This window comes from Ambystoma mexicanum, chromosome 10 (genome assembly GCF_040938575.1).
Source record: "Ambystoma mexicanum isolate Mex_15411 chromosome 10, UKY_AmexF1_1, whole genome shotgun sequence".
NCBI classification, from domain to species: domain Eukaryota; kingdom Metazoa; phylum Chordata; class Amphibia; order Caudata; family Ambystomatidae; genus Ambystoma; species Ambystoma mexicanum.
Window position 1 is genome coordinate 1,003,910,665 of NC_090932.1, and position 23,713 is coordinate 1,003,934,377.

A 23,713-nucleotide genomic window follows, 5' to 3' on the forward strand; every position below is an offset into this window, starting at 1 on the left:
TAACAACCCTGCCCCTCCAAACCTGAGGCTTTTCACCTGGGGCCTTCTCACCCCCTTCTCCTGCGGGCACCATTTTGTCTAAGAATCCCCAAACGTCCATCTCATCCATTAACAAGGCTGGCCACCCTTGCATTTTCAAACGGAAACCCCGATCATATTGTAACCATCCTTCCCCCCCATGCTTTAGATATAGTTTGTGGATATATTGTTCATAAGCAATCATTGCCAATGCATCCTGAGGGTATTTCTCTAACATGATTGACATATACACTTTGAAAGCCTTCAACCAGTTGTGTATGGATGCCTCCACCTTGGGTTTTTCCCTTTCCCTCTTCTCCTTCTCTTTTTTTGATAATTCCTTTATCCTTTCTCCCAGAGATTCCATCCCCACAAAGTCCAAGATTTTTATAAACTCTTTCCTCCACACCGGTTCCTTGGTGGCCGCTGGTATGTGCAATGCCAAGGAGCTTACCGACACCCGAACCGGTGCAAAGCCTGGCATTGGCCTCCCATACTGTGTCATATTAGGCCCCCACAATCCTTCTTGCCCGCCATTGACATTGGGAGTCGTGTGTACCCCGGGCCCTACTACCCCTTGCCCCCACCAGGTTGGGGCCTGTGCTGCCCCTGATATTGCTGCACCTCCAAGAGTCATTGAATTACCCCCCTTATAAAATGTTGTACATTACTCCCCACTATGAAATTTTCGTTGTTCAATGCTGGAGCCTGTTGTCCCTGAGGAAACTGTACCACCATTCCCGGCAACCCAGAGGTGGGATAGTTACTAGTCCACTGTCCCACACCCCCTGACAACCCAGCACCAAGCGGGCTACCTGCCTGGTGAGCCCTTGAGTCTAGCCCCCCCTGACCCCAGAGTCACCCCTCTCTGCTGGACCACAGCAGCCTCACTGGCAATCTCATTGGAAGCATTAAGATTACCACTCAATACTTGCCCATTGCCCCATGCCTGCATACATTGCATTATCATACCGTTCACTGTCTCCAAGGATGCGGGCCTTTCTTCAGTCACAGCCACCGGTCTGGTTGCAGGCGTGCTTGGTGGACCCTGGTTCCTTGGTGCCTCCATAGGTGTAGGTGCCGGTATGGCTACAACCTCCTGCGTTCTTCCCTTGCCTCTTGCCCCTGTTGCCCTGGCCTTCTTGCAATTCTTCGCCTGCTCCATGCTTGCTTTTGCCTTCTTTGTCAATGTTCTTTTTCTTTTTGCTGTTGGCTCTTCCTCTTCCTCGACCTGTACTTCTGCTCCTTCTTCTTCCCCTTCAAGGTCCTGTGGTTCCTCATTTTCCGGGAAAATCAGGGGGCAATCAGGCCTCTGACTGTGCCCTACCTGTTCCTCCCTTGGTTGCAGAATCATGGCCTCCATCCAGTTAGGCCCGTGTTTGGCCGCCGCCAACCTGGCCATTGCCATAAATGCCTCTAAATCGATGTTTGAGTTCTGAAAAACTCAACAAGGTTTCAAAAAGTCCTAGTCACGCTGCCCCTTCTTGCCATGTACTTCCCCCTTTATCCCGGCCCCTTCGCTCCTGGGCCACTCCTGTTACTTTAAATGTCTCCCCCAGCTGTGCGTGGCCGGGTGCGGAGACTAATGCACGCTGTGTCCTCCCTTCAGGCTTTTGCCAGCTCTGCCTGTGGTGCGAGGGGACGGGGGTGGAGTGGTGTGGGCACGAGGAGCGACCTTCCTCTGGCAGTTTATGGCTGCCTGGAGCACCCGTCCTGTTTGGAGCAAGGTCTGTGCTGCTCTCTCGGTCAGCAGCTCGCTTTCACCCTTCCCGGCCCGAATCCTGTGCTCCAACCATGTGGTCCCATTGCAGGTAGGCACCGCGTAAACCTTTTCCCTTCCGGCTGCCTTACCTGATGATGAATTTCAGTCGCCGGCGTCACGGGGCCGCTCCTTGCAGCAATGACGCCTCTGCCCGTACCGCTCTGCTCCCTGGTGCTCTGGCCCCTCCGCTGGACATGCGCCACTTCTCCTTTGGTGTTGCTCGGCTCCACCGCACTGTTGCTTGTAGCCCGCCATCCACCTTCCCAGCTGGGCATTCACAGCTGCTCCTTCTTCGGCGGCAGCGGTGCTTCCCCTGCCCAGGAGTCTCAGCGATCTTTTCTCCTCCCAACAAACTCCTCAACGAAAGCCAAAACGAAATCCTCTATGGCAAATACGGGCAGGCATCCTTCTGCAAAGGCTGGATGCTGCCTGCAGTAAGGAGCCCGCGCGTTATAAAGGGGTAGCCCCGCCCCTTTTCTTTGTAGCCCTTTGCGGGCCTTCCTGATTTGTGCCGCGCTTTCTCCCGGCGCTTCCCCCTCCTCCAAGGGGAAGGGGGAGGACAGGAGGAAGACACGGCCCGGGTTATCGGGGTGCCTCCTCCATTTTGTAGTCTTCTTTTCATCGTCATTTTCAATTTCTGCCTCGCAAATCGGCGGTATGAAAGGTAATTGGTCAATTGCAGCAATTATGACTAAAAACTCCCATTTCTTCCTGCAAAATCCTTTGCCTGAAAGGTAACCCGTTAAGTGCAGCTATCGAGCAGTTGCTGGTGTAACAACCTTTTTTTAACCAATCGAGCGCTGATCTACTTGATTCTTACGCAATACCTCATGCCAGTGCACAAGGCTGAATAAAAGTAATCAGCTTGCCTCCTTTGTGTTTTGCATAGAGAATGCAGATATTATTAGTAGCATGTTTTATTGTTGTGTAAAGAAAAGCCAATTCATTTTGTTGGGATATTTTATAGAAAATTGTCATATCTAAATGTTGTGAGTTTTTGAACATCTGAAAATGGAGAATGTGTCTACCCATAGAAAATCCAAAATGGTAAACTTTGCCATCCTAGTTTGTTTCTTCCCCTACCTATCATCCCTAGTCTTTTCTTCTTGGAAGCTGAAATTAGTCTCTTACTGCCTGCTTCACATTTGACACACTGTGTGTTTCTTCTTTCTTAAGAATGAATCCCGCAACATTGAGATGCTGGCGGCCGCCTGTGCAGTGGGAGTTGGCTGTTGTTTTGCTGCTCCAATTGGAGGTAAGATTGTATTCCTATTTGTATGACTACTAATATTACAATTACTATTGATGTTGTTATCGGTATTACAATTCATCTTCGCTTCTGGGTCGGGGTGTCATGGGGCATCCCAACCAATCAGTAAGCTCAGAAGTCAGGCTATACCTCATGGTATTACTTGCGTTCTGAGCCTTCCCAGAAGCAGGAGGTCGCCATCTTCTCTCCCGGGCAGATGAGCCCTCGCTGCCCAGCTCCCACTTTCAACTGCCTCCTCACCATTTGCACCTTCTCTCCCCCTCCCCTTCACCTCCCAACGATAACCCTGCCCCACTTACCTGTGGCTCCCTCATCCCTCGCTGACTGCAGAAACACTTGCAGTTCTTCCCCTTACACTACATGGCAATGGCTGCCATCAAAAGCGAGAAGGGACAACACGCCCATGGTGGGCATTTTGTTTTAACGTATTTTGTTAAGTTGAGAAACGTCAAGCATGGCATTTCTCAACGTAAAAAATATATATATTAGTACCGGAAAGCATGCCAGTGTACTCATAGCAATAAACCCCTCCGTGGTTGGGCATTCCTTGTCAGGTAATGGCCCAGGTCCAGGTTAAGACATTCAAAACGCAAATCCCTAGGTCTTTACCTGATGGTCCATGGAGCGGTTTATTGCTATAAGCAGCCCAATATGCTTTTCGAGGTGCTAATTTATTTTTTTAAGTTGAGAAAACCTTGAGGATTGCTGGGTTTATTGCTTACATTTGTATATTATACTGTCATGTTAAGAGTGGAAGGAAACTATTAATGCGTAGGAGCGACAGTGGAAAGGTGACAGAGAAATATTACGCTTATGCACCCTGACCAGGGTCCTGTGTTTATTTGAGAGCCCTTATTGCAAGTGCAAGCCTGTGGAGTCCTGTGACATGATTGGTCCACGCTTGCCAACAAGACAAAAATGCACATCCAGCTAATTTGCCATCTAAAGTAAACTATTTAACATGCAAAGAATTTGGATGGTGAAAATTGATGTTTTACCAAGTTGTTGTTCTCCTTTTTTGCTCCTGGAGGAAACTGGAATTCAGTGAACCAATACAGACCTTTCTAGGAAAGGCCTCTGTCATGCCATTTATCCAGCTGCTGCAGCCCACGGTGGGCTTTATTGTGGTTTAGTTCCTCTTGTCTCCTCTTTAGACAATCGGAACATGTGAAAGGCAGGCTCCTACTGCCAATAGAAGTTTGGATTCGGATGAACACCATCTGCCCACAAACATTTTGTCCGTGGGCAGACTACCCGCAGTAAAAATGCTTCGGCCCTCGATTTGATGTCAAGACTTGATGGTCGTGTAGCCGATGAAACCTCCGTCCCCAAGTACCACTCGAGCAAACAAGAAATTACTGCCCGAGCGGTCCTTGAGGCCACAGGTGGTGAATTTCGTCAGCCGGATCCAGGAATGCCGGAAGATGTCCCCTATGACCACTGTAAGGCAAACACGAAGTTAGGTCATAAACACAGAACCCTAGACTTGTATATGAATATGTAAGAAGTCTACAATAGGGCTTACCCTTAGGAGTTGGTCGGGACCCAATATTGGTGTAAGGTGTAAGGATGTTATCGGAGGCAGCCGGCAAGGGTGACGAGAAGATGACAGCTTGGTAATGCACTTAGTTGGATGAAATCCCCACCTGATGTAGAAGCCAGAAGCTGTGAGTCAATCAGTTGAAAGGTACGTGATCCAAGAACAAAGTTCATAACAAAAGGGCAATCCAATAGCAGTCCGTGGACGAAAACGTAGTCGAGTCCAGGAGAGAACAGTTCCAGCAGGGAATAGCAAAGGAGTAAGTTCCAGGCAAAGGTACCGTGAAGGAAGAAGCCAAATCAGAGTCCAAGATCAATCCGAGGTCAGTGGTAGTCTGTAATCCGTAATCCGTAATGCGCCCAACAGGATCAGCTGTGAAGCGCTGGAGGGTAGTCAGCGCGTCGCTTTTGAATGCTGACTAATGATCACGTGACTCTAATCATCTGTCACGTGATCGAACGTGCTGAAGGAGGAGCTCCCAGGTGCCGGCAACAGAGACGTTGTAGAATGCCCGTGGCGCGTCTCCATGGCAACTGCCAATGCCGGAATGGAAACCAATGCCGGGATGGGAAATGAGGCAAAAACCGGCGTCGCTGACCTTGTCCCAACCTTTGCCGGCAGGCCTGCAGGGGAGAGTATGTCCTGGCATGTATTTTGGTGGTGATAGTGGGGGCTGGATTATAGGATGTGTCCACGGAACACGTTGATGAAGATGGGGGCATGACAGAGCCCCCCCTCAAAGGCCCACGACCCCGTGGGCTGGAAGGGTGTTCCTTATGGAACCGAGCCACCAACAACGGGGCATGGGCATCAGAAGATGGAAGCCAGGACCTCTCCTCAGGACCATAACCCAACAAGCCCACCAAGTATTGCAACCTCCCTCTAACAACCCGGGACCCCAGAATAGCGCTAACCTCATATTCCTCTTGGGAAACCACAGGGACAGGGCCAGGAGCGGGAGCAATGCGTGTAGCATCAGGACAAGGCTTGAGGAGAGATGTGTGAAAAACGGGGTGTAATTTCCATGAAGCGGGGACATTGAGTCGATAGACCACCGGGTTCAGGACCTTGGAGACCCTATACGGGCCGACAAAATGGGGCAGCAGTTTACGACAACCCGGTATATGGAGGTGTCGTGTAGACAACCATACCCGGTCGCCTTGCTCGTATGACGGGGCATCTTTCCTTTTTATGTTAGCAGCGGTACTCATTGACACCTGGGCCTCCTGGAGATGGACAAGGGTTTGAGCATGGATGGATGTGAGATCTCTGGCACAATCATTTGCCGCAGGGGTACTGGTAAACAATACAGGGGTACTGGCAAGATCCGAATCAGAAAAGGGTAGAGTATGTGGATGTTGGCCATAGAGCAAGAAAAAAGGGGAAAAACCAGTGGACGAGTGCAAGGCGTTGTTATATGCAAATTCCGCAAAATGAAGAGAATCAAGCCAGGTATTCTGGAATTGCAAAGTTAAACACCTTAAGTACTGTTCCAAGACCTGGTTTACTCTCTGTTTGGCCGTCGCTTTCTGGATGGTAAGCTGAAGAGAAGCGGGCATCTATACCTAGTATTTTGGTAAGAGCCAACCAGAAACGTGACGTGAACTGAGACCCCCTATCTGACACAATGACACTCGGCAAACCGAACAGACAGAAAACAGATTCAAAGAACATTCGAGCCAGTGAATGAGGCAGCAGTAGGAATGCCTTTGCATGGTAAAAAACGGGCCATCTTTATGTACGAGTCGTCTACCACCCAAATCGTGTCGTAGCCTTGTATACGTTGTAGATCGGTTATCCGGTCCATGTACACCGTATGCCATGGTTTCGGGGGTATGGGCAATGGTTGTAGCAGTCCCAGCGGACGACCCTTCCGAGTCTTGCATTGTGCGCATGTAGAGCAGGTGTTAACATATGTCTCCACGTCTCGCCGCATTGATGGCCACCAGAACCAGTGTTTTAACAACTCCAGAGTATGTCGCTGACCTGGGTGGCCATTGATAGGATCATTGTGGGACCACTCTAAAGCCTGGTTGTGAGAGTCACTGGTGGGGAGGAACAGTTTTCCTTGAACAAAAGGCAACCCATCCTGCATAATGGTATCCCAGTCATCCAATACCTGGGGATGTTGTATAACCCATTGGCGTACAGCCGTTAACATAGGCGGAGACGGAGTACAGGTACAAACAACATGGCCTTTACCCAGGAGAGTTTCGGGATATGAACGGAGAGGAACCCCCCCAGGCGAACGGGACAGGGCATCCGCTTTACCATGGGACAACCCCGGTCTGTGTTTGACAAGGAAGTCGTATGCGGCAAAAAAAAGGTGCCACCGAACTTGTCTACTATTGGCACATTTCAGAGACGCTAGGTCCTGTAAGTTTTTATGGTCTGTGTAGACGATGGTCTGATGTTTTGCCCCCAGAAGATGGTGTCTCCAGACCAAGAAAGCGTCTCTGATGGCCAGGAGCTCCTTTTCAGTGACCGTATAGTGAGTTTCGGTCGGTGTGAATTTCTTGGAATGATAGGCCACCGGGTGTAGTGCTCCGGTGGTAGGACAAGGCTGAGACAGGACGGCCCCTAAGGCAAAGGAAGAAGCATCTGCTTCTACAATATACGGGAGCTCTGGATCAGGATGCTGCAGGACTGGGGCCGTGGTGAACGAGGTTTTAAGGGAGTCGAAGGCTGCTAGATGTGCAGCGGTCCATATAAATGATACTGCAGGACTGGTCAATGCGGTTAATGGTGCCACAATGGAGGAAAAATTTGCGATGAACCTTCGGTAAAAATTTGAGAACCCTAGAAAGGATTATAATTGTTTCAATGTAACAGGTACCGTTCAATCTCTAATAGCCTGAACTTTGGATCGGTTCATTGTTAGCCCCCCAGGTGAAATATGGAAACCCAGGAATTCAACTTCAGCTGTATGAAACGGACATTTCTCAGGTTTAGCGTATAGCGAGTTCTTCCTGAGTTTTGTGAGTACCTCTCTGACATGAAGGACGTGTTCGGCCAATGTTTGGGAGAATATCAGTATGTCGTCCAGATACGCCACGACATAAACATCCAGAATATCACTAAATATATCGTTTACCAACCGTTGGAAAATGGCAGGGGCATTGCAGAGGCCAAAAGGCATCACCATGTATTCATAGAATCCTTGGCGAGAGCACAAGGCAGTCTTCCACTCATCACCAGGTCGCATGCGGACTAAATTGTATGCTCCCTGGAGATCCAGCTTGGTATAGATGGAAGCATTGGTCAACTTGTCTAACAGGGTAGAGATGAGTGGGATGGGGTAACGGTTCTTTATGGTTACCCTGAATAATCACGTCCATCTGGGCGGTCTGTTGTTTGATCGGACCAGAAATGAGAGAGGACCCGTCCACAGTTTGGACTGGCTCGGGATGTGTCTTGGTCACTAGTGGAAGGTTCAATGCTTTGGCCAGAGATATATCAATAAAGAAACCAGTAGCCCCTGAATCAATAACTATATGTACTGTGTGTGAACACTCCCTATCAGGATGAAGCACTGCCTGAACGACCACTGGTCTTACTGGGCCGAAGGTAGGAACCCTGGGGTTGTGAATCGAGCTTGTCTTGTCCCCCAAACTCAAGGACGAGCTTTCTGAAAACCTGAGGACTTGTTCTTCGGGTGTCGTGGGCACTCTTTGACGAAATGACCACTGAGTCCACAATAGAAACATGCGTTGTCGGTTCTCCGACGCTCTCTTTCGGTCTGAGTGATGGGACTTCGTAGACCTCCTATTTGCATGGGTTCACTTGCGCCATCCAGCGGAGAGGGCAAGGGTTTACCTGAAAAACCAGATTCCGCCCGACGTTCTGTCTTCCGAGCGTCTACCTGGAGAGTTAGGTCTACTAGTTCGGGATATGCATCAGGAAGGGAAGGGATGACAGAAAGAGCGCCCTTCATAGCGTTACACAGACCTTTGTAAAATACCACAGCTTTCTTGTTTTCGGGCCATGAAGTCTCAGCTGACAATTGGTTGAAGCGTGTGATGTATTCTATTAAGGTTTGTCTGCCTTGGGATAGTTCTAGGAGCTCTAGATCCTGGGACTCGGCTTTGTACCTGGTATCGAATTCTTTGGCCAACTCGCTCACCAGGAGGTCAGAATCGTAAAGGGCTGGGTGGTTGTTCTCAAGAAAAGGATTAGCTCAGGTAGCTGCAACCCCGGTCAAGTGGGATAGCAAAAAGTCAGCTTTTGTGGTGGAATCATGGAACACCAGTGGTCGGCAAAGAAAGTGAAGTTTACACTGATTAATAAAGGTGCAATATTTTCTAGGATCTCCCTGGAACTTCTCAGGGGGTGCCAATGGAAACTGGGTAGGTAACACCACAGGATTAGGTGGTGTAGGGGGTACAGAGGGTCCCGGTGTTGGTGTTGCCTGATCACCAAATTCGGCATCAGCCGGTAACGGGTTGCGGGTACTTTGGATATTATCTAAGCGATGATGTATCGCGGTTGTGGCAGCTGCCACTTCGGTTCTAAGGGATGCAACAGCTTGCATTAGAGCAGCCACAGGGTCCCCGGCAGCGGGTTCCATCGTCTGGACGACCAAAAAAATGGCTTCACAGTCTGTGAAGACTTGATGGTCTTGTAGCCGATGAAACCTCCGTCCCCAAGTACTACTCAAGCAAACAAGAAATTACTGCCCGAACGGTCCTTGAGGCCACAGGTGGTGAATTTCGTCAGCCGGAACCAGGAATGCCGGAAGATGCCCCCTATGACCACTGTAAGGCAAACACGAAGTTAGGTCATAAACACAGAACCCTAGACTTGTATATGAATATGTAAGAAGTCTACAATAGGGCTTACCCTTAGGAGTTGGTCGGGACCCAATATTGGTGTAAGGTGTAAGGATGTTATCGGAGGCAGCCGGCAAGGGTGACGACAAGATGACAGCTTGGTGTAATGCACTTAGTAGGATGAAATCACCACCTGACGTAGAAGCCAGAAGCTGTGAGTCAATCAGTTGAAAGGTACTTGATCCAAGAACAAAGTTCATAACAAAAGGGCAATTCAATAGCAGTCCCGGGACGAAAACGTGGTCGAGTCCAGGAGAGAACAGTTCCAGCAGGGAATAGCAAATGAGTAATTTCCAGGCAAAGGTACCGTGAAGGAAGAAGCCAAATCAGAGTCCAAGATCAATCTGAGGTCAGTGGTAGTCTGTAATCTGTAATCCGTAATGTGTCCAACAGGATCAGCTGTGAAGCGCTGGAGGGTAGTCAGCGCGTCGCTTTTGAACGCTGACTAATGATCACGTGACTCTAATCATCCGTCACGTGATCGAACGTGCTGAAGGAGGAGCTCCCAGGTGCCGGCAACGGAGACGTTGTAGAATGCCCGTGGCGCGTCTCCATGGCAACTGCCAACGCCGGGATGGGAAATGAGGCAAAAACCGGCGTTGCTGACCTTATTCAGGTGGCCAGGGATGGACCAATGCTTTTGTATCCCGACCATGGAGTTGGACAAGCGAGGGAGGATCACCTGGAGTGGGGGGGGCATCACCTGGCTAGGGGGGTTCCCTGGGAGTGGGAAAGAGACACCTGAAGGTGAGACATGGTATCCCCCATTTCTATACAGTTGTCTATCCTACATTCCATCTACCTTTATGGGATACTACTACTCCCATAATTCCCCTCCTTTCTTTACCGACCCAACTACTGAGATGAGGAAGAGGAGGACTGAGGCTAGGAAGATTGCCACTTGCGATAAGCAATGGCCCTGCTCCACTAATGAAGCCAGGCAGGGTCAGGCACTCAGTCACAATCAACCACACCTGAAACTCATTCACAACTACTCAGAGTATAAGAGGTGGAGCACAGGACGACAAGAGAAGGGAGAGCAGGTACGAGAAGGAGCAGCTGAGCAAAGGCTGTTGAACACCAGGCTGTGGAGAACAGAAATCCGAACGCTGCTATATTGCGAGTGAGAGCAAGACGAAGCAAGGCGAGGGAGTCGTATTTCCAAGTAGCCTGAAAGGTTTCGAGCGGAAAGATGAGAAACTGCAGGATTCCTTCCTTTGATGGGCCTGAAGGTTACTTATTCCCCTGGAGTGACAGGAGTGCCTGGGAAGGTCTGAGAAGGAAAGGGGAGAGACCCTGACTTTGGACACGATAACAGAAAAGAGTGCTGAGTTCTTGAATGATGGGAGAGCCCGGTTTGTGAAGACGCGAATGTTGAAAATGTTGCTAGCAAGACAACGCGTCTGATGGCAGATGCGAGAAGAGAAAGATACGATTGTTGTTTTGGAAATGCAAAGTAACAGAGTGGTCCTGCGGGGAAAGAAAGATGCATCATCGAAAGTATCCTTGAACTGTCATCTCCCTCAGAAAAGGGAGCGGAAAAAATCTGTGATAGAAATGGATGTTTGAAGCAAATCGAACAGGGAGGCTGATAAGAAAATGAACTGTGATCCCAAAAGGGCTTGTTGATGAATAAAGTGAATGTTGAAGTATGAAGGAATTAAGACTTTCAGAAAGTGCCAAGAGGGCGTATGTGAAACCAAGGTGCTAAGGGAGCATGTGTGAATACAAGGAACTACAATAACCAACATGCATTGTGTTGAAGTGGTCATGCATAGGCCCGAGTAAATCTATGCAGTTTCGAAAGTCTTGAACGTTAAAGTAAATTGACAACCATGAAGGTTGGGGAAGGGAATCCCGCGACAAATTGGAAGAACTTAAGTCCAGAAGGGCCTAGACTTGAGTGAGGGAAACCAGAGGGGGCCTATGGTGAAAGATTCACATGCAATATCGTTGTACCAGGACTGTTATAATGTTGATGGTTAAAACAGACGCGGTAAGCCTGAAAGAACTGTGTTATGCGAAACAGGCAAGGAAAGCCTCAAGAGAACTGAGATACATTTTGAACTGGTGTTGAGCCAGGCGAGTGAAGCCTGAAAGATTTATGTGAATTCTTTGAACCGTGCCTGCTACCCACCTTGGAAGAACTCAATTGACTTAAACTTGGGAAGGGAGTTGAGAATCAACGGTGTTGCCATTCTGACTTTCTTTTGATACTCTTTTATTTTTTATACATTTTCCCACACTTAGTTATTGTAAAGCGTGAGGGCAAGTAAAGGGTTCTGACATAGACTTTTTCCTTTGTTTGACTGACTGACATGGGCTACTTTAATTTACTTTGATGGTTGAGACTACTCCCATTATAGAATTGGGGACAACTGGGAAGTTTCTAACCCCATTCAAAACTTAATAAAGGTGTTGAAACTTGTATCTTTGTGTCTGTGTCTAACTTGTGACACCATGCCTGCCGCACACTACCCATATTCTTGGTTGTGGTTGAGTTCTTGATTGCGGTTCATCGGCCCATCTTGCCTCCTAGTTGTTGATCTGTGATGTTCTTGCTTTTGGTGTCCCTTTGTGGTTGTCATTGTCTGTCGAATAGCCAGGTTTTGAGTAGTATCCTGAATGTGATGTGGTCTTCTGTGATTCTAATTTCTTTGGGCATGGTGTTCCAGAGGTTAGCAGTTAGATTTGAGAATGCTGTTCTGCCGAATCTCCTTTTTTGTAATGTTTTGTCTCTATGTGTAGGTCGTTGTGAAATTTTAAGTCCCTTCTTGGGCGATACCAGCTAATATTGTCCTGGAGGAAATCAGCTACCTTGTCTGTTCAAGGCTCTATGGGTGATGCTGAGTGCTTTGAATTTTATGTGATTTTTTACAGGTAACCAGTGTAGGCTTTCCGGTGCTGGAGTGATGTGGTATCTTCTGTTTTAGTCTTAATAGGATACTGGCGGCTGTATTTTGCACCCTTCTTGGCGAGTCTTCACGACATTCCTATGTCGAGGCTGTTTGCCTAGTCAATTCTTGTGAGTATCAGGGATATGAATGTGAAGGTTCTGTGAGGGAAGGAGACGTAGGGGAGTAATCCTCTGAGTAGTCTTAGGAGGAAGAAGCATATTTTGGTGATTGCACTGACTTGCGGTTTTAGTGTTAGTCTGTTGTCCATGAGTATTCCTAGGATATTCACTACATCGGCAGTCTCTGGTTGCGTTCACATGATGACCGGCCCGTCCAGTTGTGTGTTTCCTCCATTGAATCCTGCAGGTGAGAGCATGATTTCTGTTTTTGCACGGTCAGTATGAGGTTTTTCGTTGTCATCCAATTGTAACGGTGTGTAAGGCAGTTTTTGAGGCAGTTATTTTGGTTCCGTTTTTTCCCACAATGGGTTGTGTCATCTGTGTAGTTGTAGGTGCTGAGTCAGTGGATTCAAATGATTTTCATCTTGAGCACATGTAGATATTGAAAAGCAGAGGAGATAGGCTGGATCCCTGTGGGACTCTGCAGGATATATTTTTGGTGTTTGAGGTGAACAGTGGTAGGTAGGTTCTTTCTGTTTGGTTTGTTAGGAAGGAGGAAAGCCACTTTAGTGCGGATTCCTGTATGCCACATTCCACATTTTCTCTGAAACAGGGACCGAGATTGGGATGGTAGTGAGACCATCTCGTCTGGTGGCATGACCACATGGCAGCCGTGGTGGCCCAGGGGCCTGTTAACCGATACCGAGACCATGCTGCAACAAAGAAACCAAAACCCTGATCTCCGTGCGAGAAGTGTAACAACTACCAAGCCGGTTTGGCAAAGTAAAGCGAGCGCTCCCGAGAAGGCAAGACGATTGGGAGAGGGACGGACGATTGCATCCCTGAGTGAAGCAAATACGAAAGCCAAAGGGGTTTAATAAAAGAGAGTAAGACAAGAATCTGGAGAAGCCAAATTGGTTACAGGAGCCTTAGAAACCAGATTGGTGGAAACAGGCAGATGCCCAAACGAGACCCTGCTGAGTTGAGCATCAGAGGGCCAGAAGACTTTGGGGAGTGCTAGAATAATAAGTAAAAACATTTAAACACTTGGAAACCCGGGAATCTGGAGGGTTCAATTATTAATTCCTACATCAAGAACAATTTGAAAGACAATCGGCCTCATTCCGAGATTGGTGGTAGTCATGGCGCTATTTGCGCCATCGACTGCCTCCAATAACGGGTCCGGCACCAGTGTTGTTCAATGGGGACTTACCGGTGTAGTCCGACCCTGGTGGGACCGGTAAGTCCCCATTGAACAAACCATTCCCCATTGCCATTTGAGCCCCCATAGGACTCAATGGGAATGGGGAGGGCGCTAATAACGGGCTTGCGACTTGCAAGCCTGTTATTAGTGCCCTGGTCCCTTAGCGGGACCCGTAAGGGACGTGCGGTTGGACCACACATTCCTTACGGTCCCCGCCAAAGGACCTTGGAATAGGGTGGTAAGGGATTACCGGCACCGGTTTCCTTACCGGTGCCCGGTATCCCTTACCACCCACCTCGAAATGACCCCCACTGTCTAAGTTGCCAGAATCACACTTAAGATAATAATTTCTCCTTTTTAAGGAACTGGAACCATTGGATGTATGCCAAGACTTAACACTTGTTATAAGGAACATGAAGAGAGGACTGAAAACCTTACTTTGATAAAATATTGCAAACCCAGAGTAGACAGATTAAAAATACTTGGGAGCAACCCGAGTAGCTTTGGCCAGAAGAAGCCCGGCTGGAAAGCCTCATTTTTATGTTACGTTTTATTTATGAGCACTCTTAGTTTAGATTTTAGGTAGGGAAAATCCCTCAAGAAATAGGGACAGGTATGCATTCTTTATTTAAAATAAACACCTTTGAAATGTTAAATTTGTCTCCTTCTTCAGGTTCATCACAAAACCTAAGTGCCGCTTCTCACTTTCGCTCATCCCCCCCCTTATAGCTCCCAAACATTGGAAGTCTCTTCCCTTTGCTCTTCTAACTCATTACATAGCGCCTCATTACAAGGGTGGCACTCCCGTGATGAAGGGTGCCGGTATGGGACCGGCACCCTTCATTACGGGAGCACCTATTACGAGGTTCCCTTTACGGGACCAAGAACAGACGTCTGGTGAAACCAGACATCCTTTCCGGGTCCCGCGAGGGGAAGAGTGAGCTAAAAACTGGCCATTCGTAATGTGCCTGTTATTAGCTTCCTCCCCATTCCCATTGAGCCCTATGGGGGCTCAAACAGGAATGGGGATGGATTCCTGCAAGGAGGAATTACCGGGTCCTCCAATGTCGGAATGACCCGGTAATGCCTCATTGAAGGAACCCGGTATTGGAGCCCGGTATGGAGTCAGCCATGGGGCTAATAGCACCATGGCTACCTCCATACTCGTAATGAGGCCCATACTTTTTTGTACTTGCCTGAAAAGTCCTCTTATCTCTACTCTATATAACAACTGGTTCCTTGGCTCACGCTCTTAATCTGATAGTTTTGTACCATCTTTTAATTGAATTATCTGAACCCTTTCAATTAATGCCTATTCTGTGCTTTGGCAAAAGCGCTCTGTATAGGTTTTAATAATTTCTGGTACAGTTCTCAGTATTCAGTGTCGAGTTTTGCCTAGACCTTTGGTTTCTCAACATTCACTGTTCAGTTCTCCCACAGACCTCTGGCAGGCTTCAGGGTCGGGTAGCAAATACAAACTTCAGTAAAATGGCCACCTGGTACAAAATGGCCGTCTCCCTGTCTCAGCAGAGAGTGGCAAGGAACTTGTCCTTCTTCCTTATCCCTGCAGCTGCCTCTGCTGGGCTCACCAAGCCTCTTCTATAGTGTCTGAATGGTGTGTGTGTATTTGTGGCTCCCCTTTTGATTGGCTGGGGGTGCTAAGGTGTTGTCGAGTATTAGGATTGAACTTTTCCCTTGGTTCCCTTTAATTGACCCTTCGCCTTGTACCAAGCACCTTCTTCGCATTGGTTAATTGCAATACTAGCCTCACCTGATGGTTCTGTGGCTTTATAGGTGTGGCACAGTCTTGGGACATTTCGAATTCCCTTTAATAGCAGCTCTGTTTCACTACATCCCGCATCCTCCCAAGCTCAGGGATGGGACTACACTGGCGTCTCCGTTTGACTGCATGGGTCATGGTCACGTTATTTTCGCTGTCTTCTCGACGGGTACGATCAGGAAATGACTTCAGAGGCCCACGAACGGATGCAGAATACTCGTTGGCCTCTTCTTGCTTTGTCCCTCCCTGGAACCATTTGGCATGGCCTGAATGAATTTGATGGGTATCCGGGATCACAGATGTACCTGTGTGTATAATGTTACATCTTCGAAGGGGTGGCCAGCCTGAGGGATCTGCTTCATTCACCCTCAAGGAAACACATTGTGTAGCGCCTGACCACCAGAGTCCCTTTGTGGCTCACCACCCCTCATTCACTATGAAGGGGAGATATGCTAACGCACCACATTATCCACCGTGCACCCATGTCCCTTCCCTAAGTTGGCAATTCCGTCGATGTATAATGCATTTTCTTAAGGAAAGTCCTTGCTGGACCTCCTTAATGTGAGGAGTTGAAGGGGCTTACTTCCTTTCCACTCAAGCAAGTTGAGTGTTAGCAAGAGTGGCTGGGAAAGCCTGCTTCGTGAAGTAAGACAGCACTTGTTATACTCAGCTCATGGTTAAGGCACAGCACACACTGTGACTTTAGGACCCCTAAAGTGTGCTACGGTGGTGACTGTTCCGTACAGTGGACGTACATGTGAGGACGCAAGGTTCTTTCTTCTGGTGAGCCACAGGCTGCGGTTCAAGGACCTTGGTGTGGCGTGAGGGGACATATTTTCGCTTTTCCTGCTAGGATATTGTTTTTCAAGCATGTCTGGATCACCAGCTGCTTCGTCTGTTCCATAATGAATCTTGAATTGCTTTCCTTCGCTCACTGAGAGTTCTGATGTTCTTGCCCAGCCTCGAGTGCCTCTGACACCCTCTCCTCTTCTCTGTAAACAGCAGGGGTGCTGCTGCGGAGCGCCCTCTCCGCCTGTGTGACTTCCTCGCCTCGCTTGAGTGCTTGCTCGCTGTTGCCTGCTGTCACTCTGCAGCTTGGAGCCTTTCGCCATATGCTCTGCTCGCGGAGGTTTGCACCCGTGGGAAGGCCGGGCCTTTTCACTACTGATGCATGACTCCCGCTTCCTCTAACATGCACATGTCCTAACAGGTTTAGTGTTTTCCATTCACGAAGGCCCTCAGTCTGAGCGCGTTTATTGGACGATGTTTGCCCCATGTGTGTTTGTTTTGGCCTTTTGTGGGACTATGTAATGTATCTCAGTAATAACATTGTCTGCCCATTACAAAGTCTATATATTGTGTGCATCAATGCAATCTAAAAAAGACATAATTGTCAACTTGGTTGGGAGGTTAAAAACATCTCAATTTAAAATTCATGCCCGCTTCATTTTGTTTAGGAGATGCATGCATGCTACCTTTGATTAACCCCCTACATCGCTGTTTCACTTTCCACCTGTTCCCCTTCCCTTTCATCAACCCACGCTACACCTTTAAGACATCTCCAGACCACGTGTTCTCCATTATGCACCCAGAGTACTAGCTGCACCATCTCCTGTTGGTAACGGGGTTATGGCGTTACCTTTAAACGCAAGACTCGTTAAGCCCCACTTAGCTTGAGATACAACGAATACAATTCGAACAGAATGGAAACGTGAAACTATGCAATTGCCACCCTGAAAATGAAAAAAATGTTTTTGCTGCATACCCTTTTTGTTGCCCACCCCATCTCCCAAAGAATGTGGAAAACTCTTGGGTGTGTTTTGTTCTATTAGACGCAGTGACAGAGGGTGACCACAATGATGGTGCGAGAGGGCGGTGGTGGCAGCGGCATCGTGTAGTCTCCTCCTCCATAAATTGCTTTCTGGAAAGAGCGGGTGGTGCATGGCATACAGGTGCTTCTCATGGTAGCTCCAAGATTGCTTGTCAGCCATGCTCCGATTCCCTGCCCGGGTACCTGGCCCCATGCGTCTCTTCCGCTACCTGTGCCAGTGCAGTTGAATCTTGCTGCCAAACATAGACTCAAGAGCAGGTTGAAGCAGTAGAGAACCCTGCATGTTAATGTAAGTTTCAAAAAAGTATATATGTGCATATGTGTTTCAAATGATATGATCTGTGTATGAAAAGGTGGTTGCGCAGTCTTTCTGCGTCCTTTTGTGTATGCTTCTGTGAGTGTGTGGCTTTGTGATGGTTACTGACTGTGTGTGTCATTGCTCCATGCGTTTGGAATGGATGGGGGCTCACCGGCATCACTTAAGTGAATACTGTAGCAATGTTGGCATATATTGTAAACCCAATATTAACAAAGTAATTTACTGTGGCTCTGCAGGTATATATTGTGGGCACAGTATCATGAAAGTGATTTATATTAGCAATATTGTTATATATTGCAGTTCTGTTATCGTGAAAGTGATTGACAGTGCAAGTGTTGCTATGTATTCTGGGTGCAATACCCCACAAAAATAAAATGGCGTTTCTTAGTTAGAAGGCCTGTTTTTACAAAAAGCATTTCCTTTTGGCAGGACTTGGTTTGTGATTGAGCTGTAAATGTGCTCGTTTGGCACCTCCTTGATTTGCAATGCCCCCAGCCATTAGAGGTTCATCCCTAATGTGCCAGAAACAGCAGCATCTCTTGAGAGCAGGAATGGCACTGCCCGTGGGCAGGAGAGATGGCAGGGCCCCATGAGCCTAAAAGTAAACACTTGCAGGGGCCCAGCTCCTGAAAGCCCTGACCCACTTAAAGACCCGATTCCGCTTGCATTAAGCACACAGTGTATGCACTGCCCTGCCCTGTGCACTTACCAATGTTTGATTGGGAGTCAGTGCAGGGGTTTATGGATTGGGTGATGTAGTTGAACTGTACATGCCATCAATGAGATAGGGGAGGGCAAAAGGGGCATGTGGCCCGGGCCCCCACCTTGAGACGCGAGATATGACACTGGACTGAACTGTGACCCTGGATATATCATCTTATCTCTGTCTTTTATTGTGAAGGTTTCGCTGCCCACATTATAGTGGCATCTTTTAGGGTCTCGCCTGCTCTTTCTTTTCACGGGGGCCATTTGAGTGGAAGGGCTTGTAAACAGAAAAGTGGTGGCCTCTCGTTACCTTCTTTCAGATCTGCTTATTTGACACAAAAACAGTTTGCATTTTCTGTGCATCATGAGTAACAATCCACAAGTCTGCGTATTGGGCACATGTAAAGCATTACATTAGCATTGTAAAAACCTAACCAATGTAATATTCTCGTGTCTTTGCACTCCACGTGACGATGAAGAAATTGAATCTACCGTCGTTCTCCTTTTCCATAACCTGTTTCTATTAAGTCTCTTCTTTAAAATATTGTCATTTTGAGTTTTGGTAATTTTTGTACTTTCCTTGCCTTGCTGCAAAACAGGATGTTAAGTTAGATCATGAACTCAAACATTCACAAATAAATTCACCTTGCTGTAGCAAGAATTGGAGGACCATGTGGTTCAGTGCAGAAATGGCAGACAGCTTAAATCCTAGCTTCACCTCTGAATTAAAATGTGTGGTCCTGAGCAACACATGTAATACCTTTGAACACAACCTGTCAAAAGGACCAGTCCCTAGATCTTTCAAAATAGTAATGCACCAGGAATGATCTGGTTCTCAGGTTACCCTCTTCAAAGGAATCTCGGTCATGGTTCCGCAAGCCATCGTGTTGCTTCTTATATAATGGTGGCCATTGATGTACTGCAAACCACGAAGTAACGTTTGTCTTTGCTCATGGCAACGCCACTTGAAAACCAGGTCCCCCTTTTATTCTCAACCGCAGGCATGCGGGTCTTTCCCATGGGGTTTGGTAGTGAGGAAACTTGCTGAAGGTATCCGACTGCCTGGCCACTGGACTATATCTACTGCTATAGGTCCAAACTCAACCCCGATGATAAGAGCAGATGGTCAGTAGGGTGCTTGGTCATTCTCTTTTGCAGGCTTCTGTAGTACTTTCAGACCGTGCCTGTTATCTAAATGATATTTTGGTTTTGGAACATACTTTGATGAGATGTACCCCCTGCAGAAGTGCAACTTGTACCTGAAGACAACACCTGCTGCAGCGCTTGAGAACAGGTGGATCCATCAGCCTCTAGTGATGGCTGTCTTTGCATCAGAGCCATTGTTGTTCATGTGCCGACTTTTGCAATTTGAGTCCTTGTTTGTGAAACCACCTTTAGGGCTTTGATTTCTGCTGAATCGTGGTTTGTCATATGAGTGTGCTGACGTCATGTTTGCAGTTGCAGAGTTTGTGCATAAAGCATGGATTTGGAGGGGAAAGGTTAACAGATCATCCTACTAGGGCACCTGAACTTAGGCCTCCACAACCCTAAAGATGCTAACACCACTATCCTTGAAAACACCATCTCACAATTAGGCCTCAAACTCTGGATCAACAAACCTACCCACCTTAAAGGCATAACTCTGGATTGGTTGGCAGACCTCAATGTGCATGGTCTGACCACCTTTTCCATACAGGAGAAGGCCTCATCAACCCCAACTTGGCCTTTTCTCCTCAAACTATGTATAGAAGTAAGCACAACATTACTCTTGACAACCTACAGCCCCTTCTACAACCCATTGTCAGCATACCTCACAACTCAGACAAGGACCCTTCCTCGCTGGTTGAAACGTATAATAAAACCTTTGAGCAAGCACTAAATAAAATCGCCCCTCTGAAACATAGAAAGGCTAAGCCTTCAGCTCATCTATATAAATGGTTCACACCAGACCTAAAATTGCTCTGCAATGCAAAAAGAGCCGCTGAAACATCCTGGAGAAAACCCCCCTCAATCCTCAACAAAGAGAAATTCTCCACGGCCTCCACTACCTACAAAACAGCTATTATCAGCACCATAAGAGAAATCTATAACAGAATCCAGAACGCCAGGTCAAGTACAAAAGAACTCAACTAAAACAACTACAGTCGCCTGCTCCTTCCACAGATACCTGCTTGAAAGATGAGGCCTGCTGTACAAACATTCAGAAGGCTCTCTCAGACAAAATAGCCTTATTAAAAGCTAAAATCAAAACTAAAAAAACAATCTAGCCATGAGCGCCAACACCTACAAACTTCTGGATCCTATTGGCCCATTGTGTACTCCTTTCCACTTCTCTCCAGTAACCACCAAAGAAGAAGAAAGTATCATCCTGGCTCTCAAAACCCTCCAACTGCCAGGGAGATATTTGCCCAGAACCGATTATCAAGGGTGCAGCAAGAGAACTAGCTCCATGCATAACAGCCATAATGAACTACAGGTTGCTCAGTCCCTAATAATCTAAAGGAGGCCTGGGTCATGCCGCTTCTCAAAAAACCTAATCTAGACCCCAAAATACCAACCAATTACATACCCATAACAACAGTACCATTTCTCTTAAAAATATTAGATCGAACTGCTTATCTCCATTACAAAAACACTTGGAAGATAATGATCTACTAGGCCTTCGACATATCCGGCTTCAGACCAAGACACAGCACTGCAACCGCTCTTCTAGACTTAAACATCCAGATGAATGAAACCAAAGACAAGGGTAAGTTAGCCATCCTCCTACTTTTAGACCTCTCAGCTGCGTTCAATCTTGTCGACCATCAGATCCTTACCAAACATCTAACCTCAGCTGCAGCTTTCTCTCCAAACACTGCCAGCTGGATCAAATCCTTCCTCTCTAACGGAACAACTAGGGTCTTTGCACCCTCAGCGTCGGCTCCCCCTGTATCCATACATTGTGGAGTCCCAAACGGATCTTGTGTTTCACCTACGCTCTATAACATTTTTAATAAGCTCTTCTTTGACCATCTTGATAATCTGGGCGTCACCTATACAAACTACACGGATGACACCCAGGTCCTCATCACTCTCTCTGGTTGCTATGTTAAAGATTCCAAAATGATAAACGATATCTACCTTGAGATTCAAGCCTAGATGGCTGCCCACAGCCTTTGTCTAAATGACAAGACCGAACTTATGATCTTTGGTTCACAAGTTCGTCTCAACAATTTGGACAAACGCTACAAGACCTTTAACATTGATGGGAACATTATCAACATTGCTAACAAGGTCAAAACACTAGACTCCACTTAAAAAACAAGTTAATATTACAGCCTCAACCACAGCCTACACTAACAAACTTATAAATGCCTGCAAACCCTACTTATCGACTAACAGTTGCATTACAGTAGCATGCGCACTGATTCTCTTGAAGCTGGATTATTGCAACACTCTATTCCTAAGCTCCTGGGCACGGAACTTAAATAGTATTACAGAATAATGCCCTTAGGTCGGCATTGAATATCCCCCACTCTTCTCACATTACCACACTTAGACGGGATGCACTCTGGCTACCTGTGCGTGACAGAATTACGATACGCTTGCTAGTCATCACGCATAAATGCCTCTCTAATACAGCTCCAAAATACCTGACAGACAAATTCTCAAGGAATCAGCCAGATAGACCCACCAGATCCTTCTCTCTCAACCGCTTCAACATCCCTAAATATAAAATGAAAACTGCAGGAGGTTCCAGCTTCACAGTGCTAGTGGCTAAATGTTGGAACTCACTCGACCCCAGCAATTAGAGCAAGACTCTATTTTTGGATTTTCAAGACCAAAGTCGAATAATGGATCTTCGCCTTAGCATTCAATCTAACTCAGCTGCCAGCAAAGTTCTATCCTTCACTGTCATATTACACTGTATATAATTGTACAGAATTTTCTCCCACTGTCTAAACCAGGCATATCTTGCCTCTGATCTGTAACCCTTTCTATGTGCTTCCAATGTGGAGCTTGTATCCATACTTGAGCGCTTGTGTACGTTCTGTGAGGATGCTAATCTGAGTTCTGTTATAATGAAGCAATATGCCCCGGGGCGGCGGCCCGACCCTGGAGGTAACAGCCCGCCACCCAAGTTAAGGCCCAAGCGCATCAATCAGATAAGTGGGATTTGGGGAGGAAGAGGGAAAAAAGCAGGGTCGGTAGGTGGAAGATGTCTGGCTGGGGAACCGGGCCATCAGGCGGCTTGGCACATGTCAGTCTGCATTCTGTGCCTCCTTATTGGCTAGCTCCACCGCCCAGGGTGCTAATGCCAAAGCGTGTGTACCTTTTTCTGGGTACTGCATCAGTGTTGCAGTTTGTCTACCTTGCTCGGGCTGTGATTGTTAAAATGTGCCCTGTGTTTAGCCGCTTACCCCATTGTGCCCATTACCCGCTTAATGGGCAGCCACAGTTGCCCTTGAAAGGACGTGTCCTTATTTTTGTGATTTGAGTACGGATGAAGGGCGTCACGATACTGGAAGCACCGATGCTTGTTGATGTTCGGCTGCTAGGGCATCAAATCAAGCTTTGGGTTTTCATCATGATGGGGGTGGATCGACTAGAGATTCTGAATCACTTCTGTTTTTGGTTCAGCTGGGCCCCGGAATGTCTGTGCTCGTCCTCCCAAAATCCATTAAGATGGCCCTGGTACTCTCTTTAGTTTTTGAAGAGTTCTGCCACTGAGTCCTTGCTAGATGCAATGGGGACACTGGTATCCAAGGGCCAGGGTGATCCCATGCAGTGTAACTTGATCAGGCAAAGGGGAAAACCTTCGACTGCAAAGTGTACTTAAAGCTTCGAGGATGAGCCTGTGTTACATATTACAGATGCCATATTGTGTGTACTTAGTAGTGCGAAGGGGGTGGTCGAGTGAAAGCCTTGTACCCACTTCAGAGAATTTTGTAGGGCAGGCGCGCAGTGCAGCTACCGCAAGTTACGCTACTTGCCCTTGCGCAGACTGCGCGTGCAATTCGCAAGGGATCCCAGGCAGCTTGTGGGCACTTTGACCCTTTGGTTAAATAGCGCCCAAATTAAGACTGAGATTCGGAAAGGAAGAGCAATTTCCAAGGAGCGAGTCCATCGTAGAGAACGTGGAAAGGTGAAAAGTGAAAAAAGGGAAATTAAATTAATTCAGGTGAAGGTAGTGTCAAATAGTTGCTGAGCAGAATCACGCGCAGAGCCTTTTTTTTTAATTTATTTTGTGTAAAGTAGCAGATCCTGGAGATGTTGCCCACCAGGTTGAAACCAGCGTAGGTCGTGACCTGCGTGAAGGGAGCAAAACCTCCTCCTTTTTGGGGCTCACTATGCTTGGCAAGGCTTCTTCGGTGTGTCTCATTTTCAGGGCCTGAATTTGTCCCCGAATCTAACTACTCCCATTTCGCACGTGTCCCCTTCCTGCCCGTATGGTCC

General features: G+C 47.5%; 1 protein-coding gene across 3 annotated transcripts in view; it reads left to right on the forward strand.

Moving 5' to 3' along the window:
• CLCN2 (chloride voltage-gated channel 2) overlaps positions 1-23,713 on the forward strand; it is a 1,173,779-nt gene that overhangs the window by 619,727 nt on the left and 530,339 nt on the right. For all 3 annotated transcript variants that reach the window (XM_069618787.1, XM_069618789.1, XM_069618788.1), the window contains exon 7: positions 2,957-3,035. In XM_069618787.1, the coding sequence (XP_069474888.1) occupies positions 2,957-3,035 (79 nt within the window). The remainder of the gene's footprint in view (positions 1-2,956; positions 3,036-23,713) is intronic.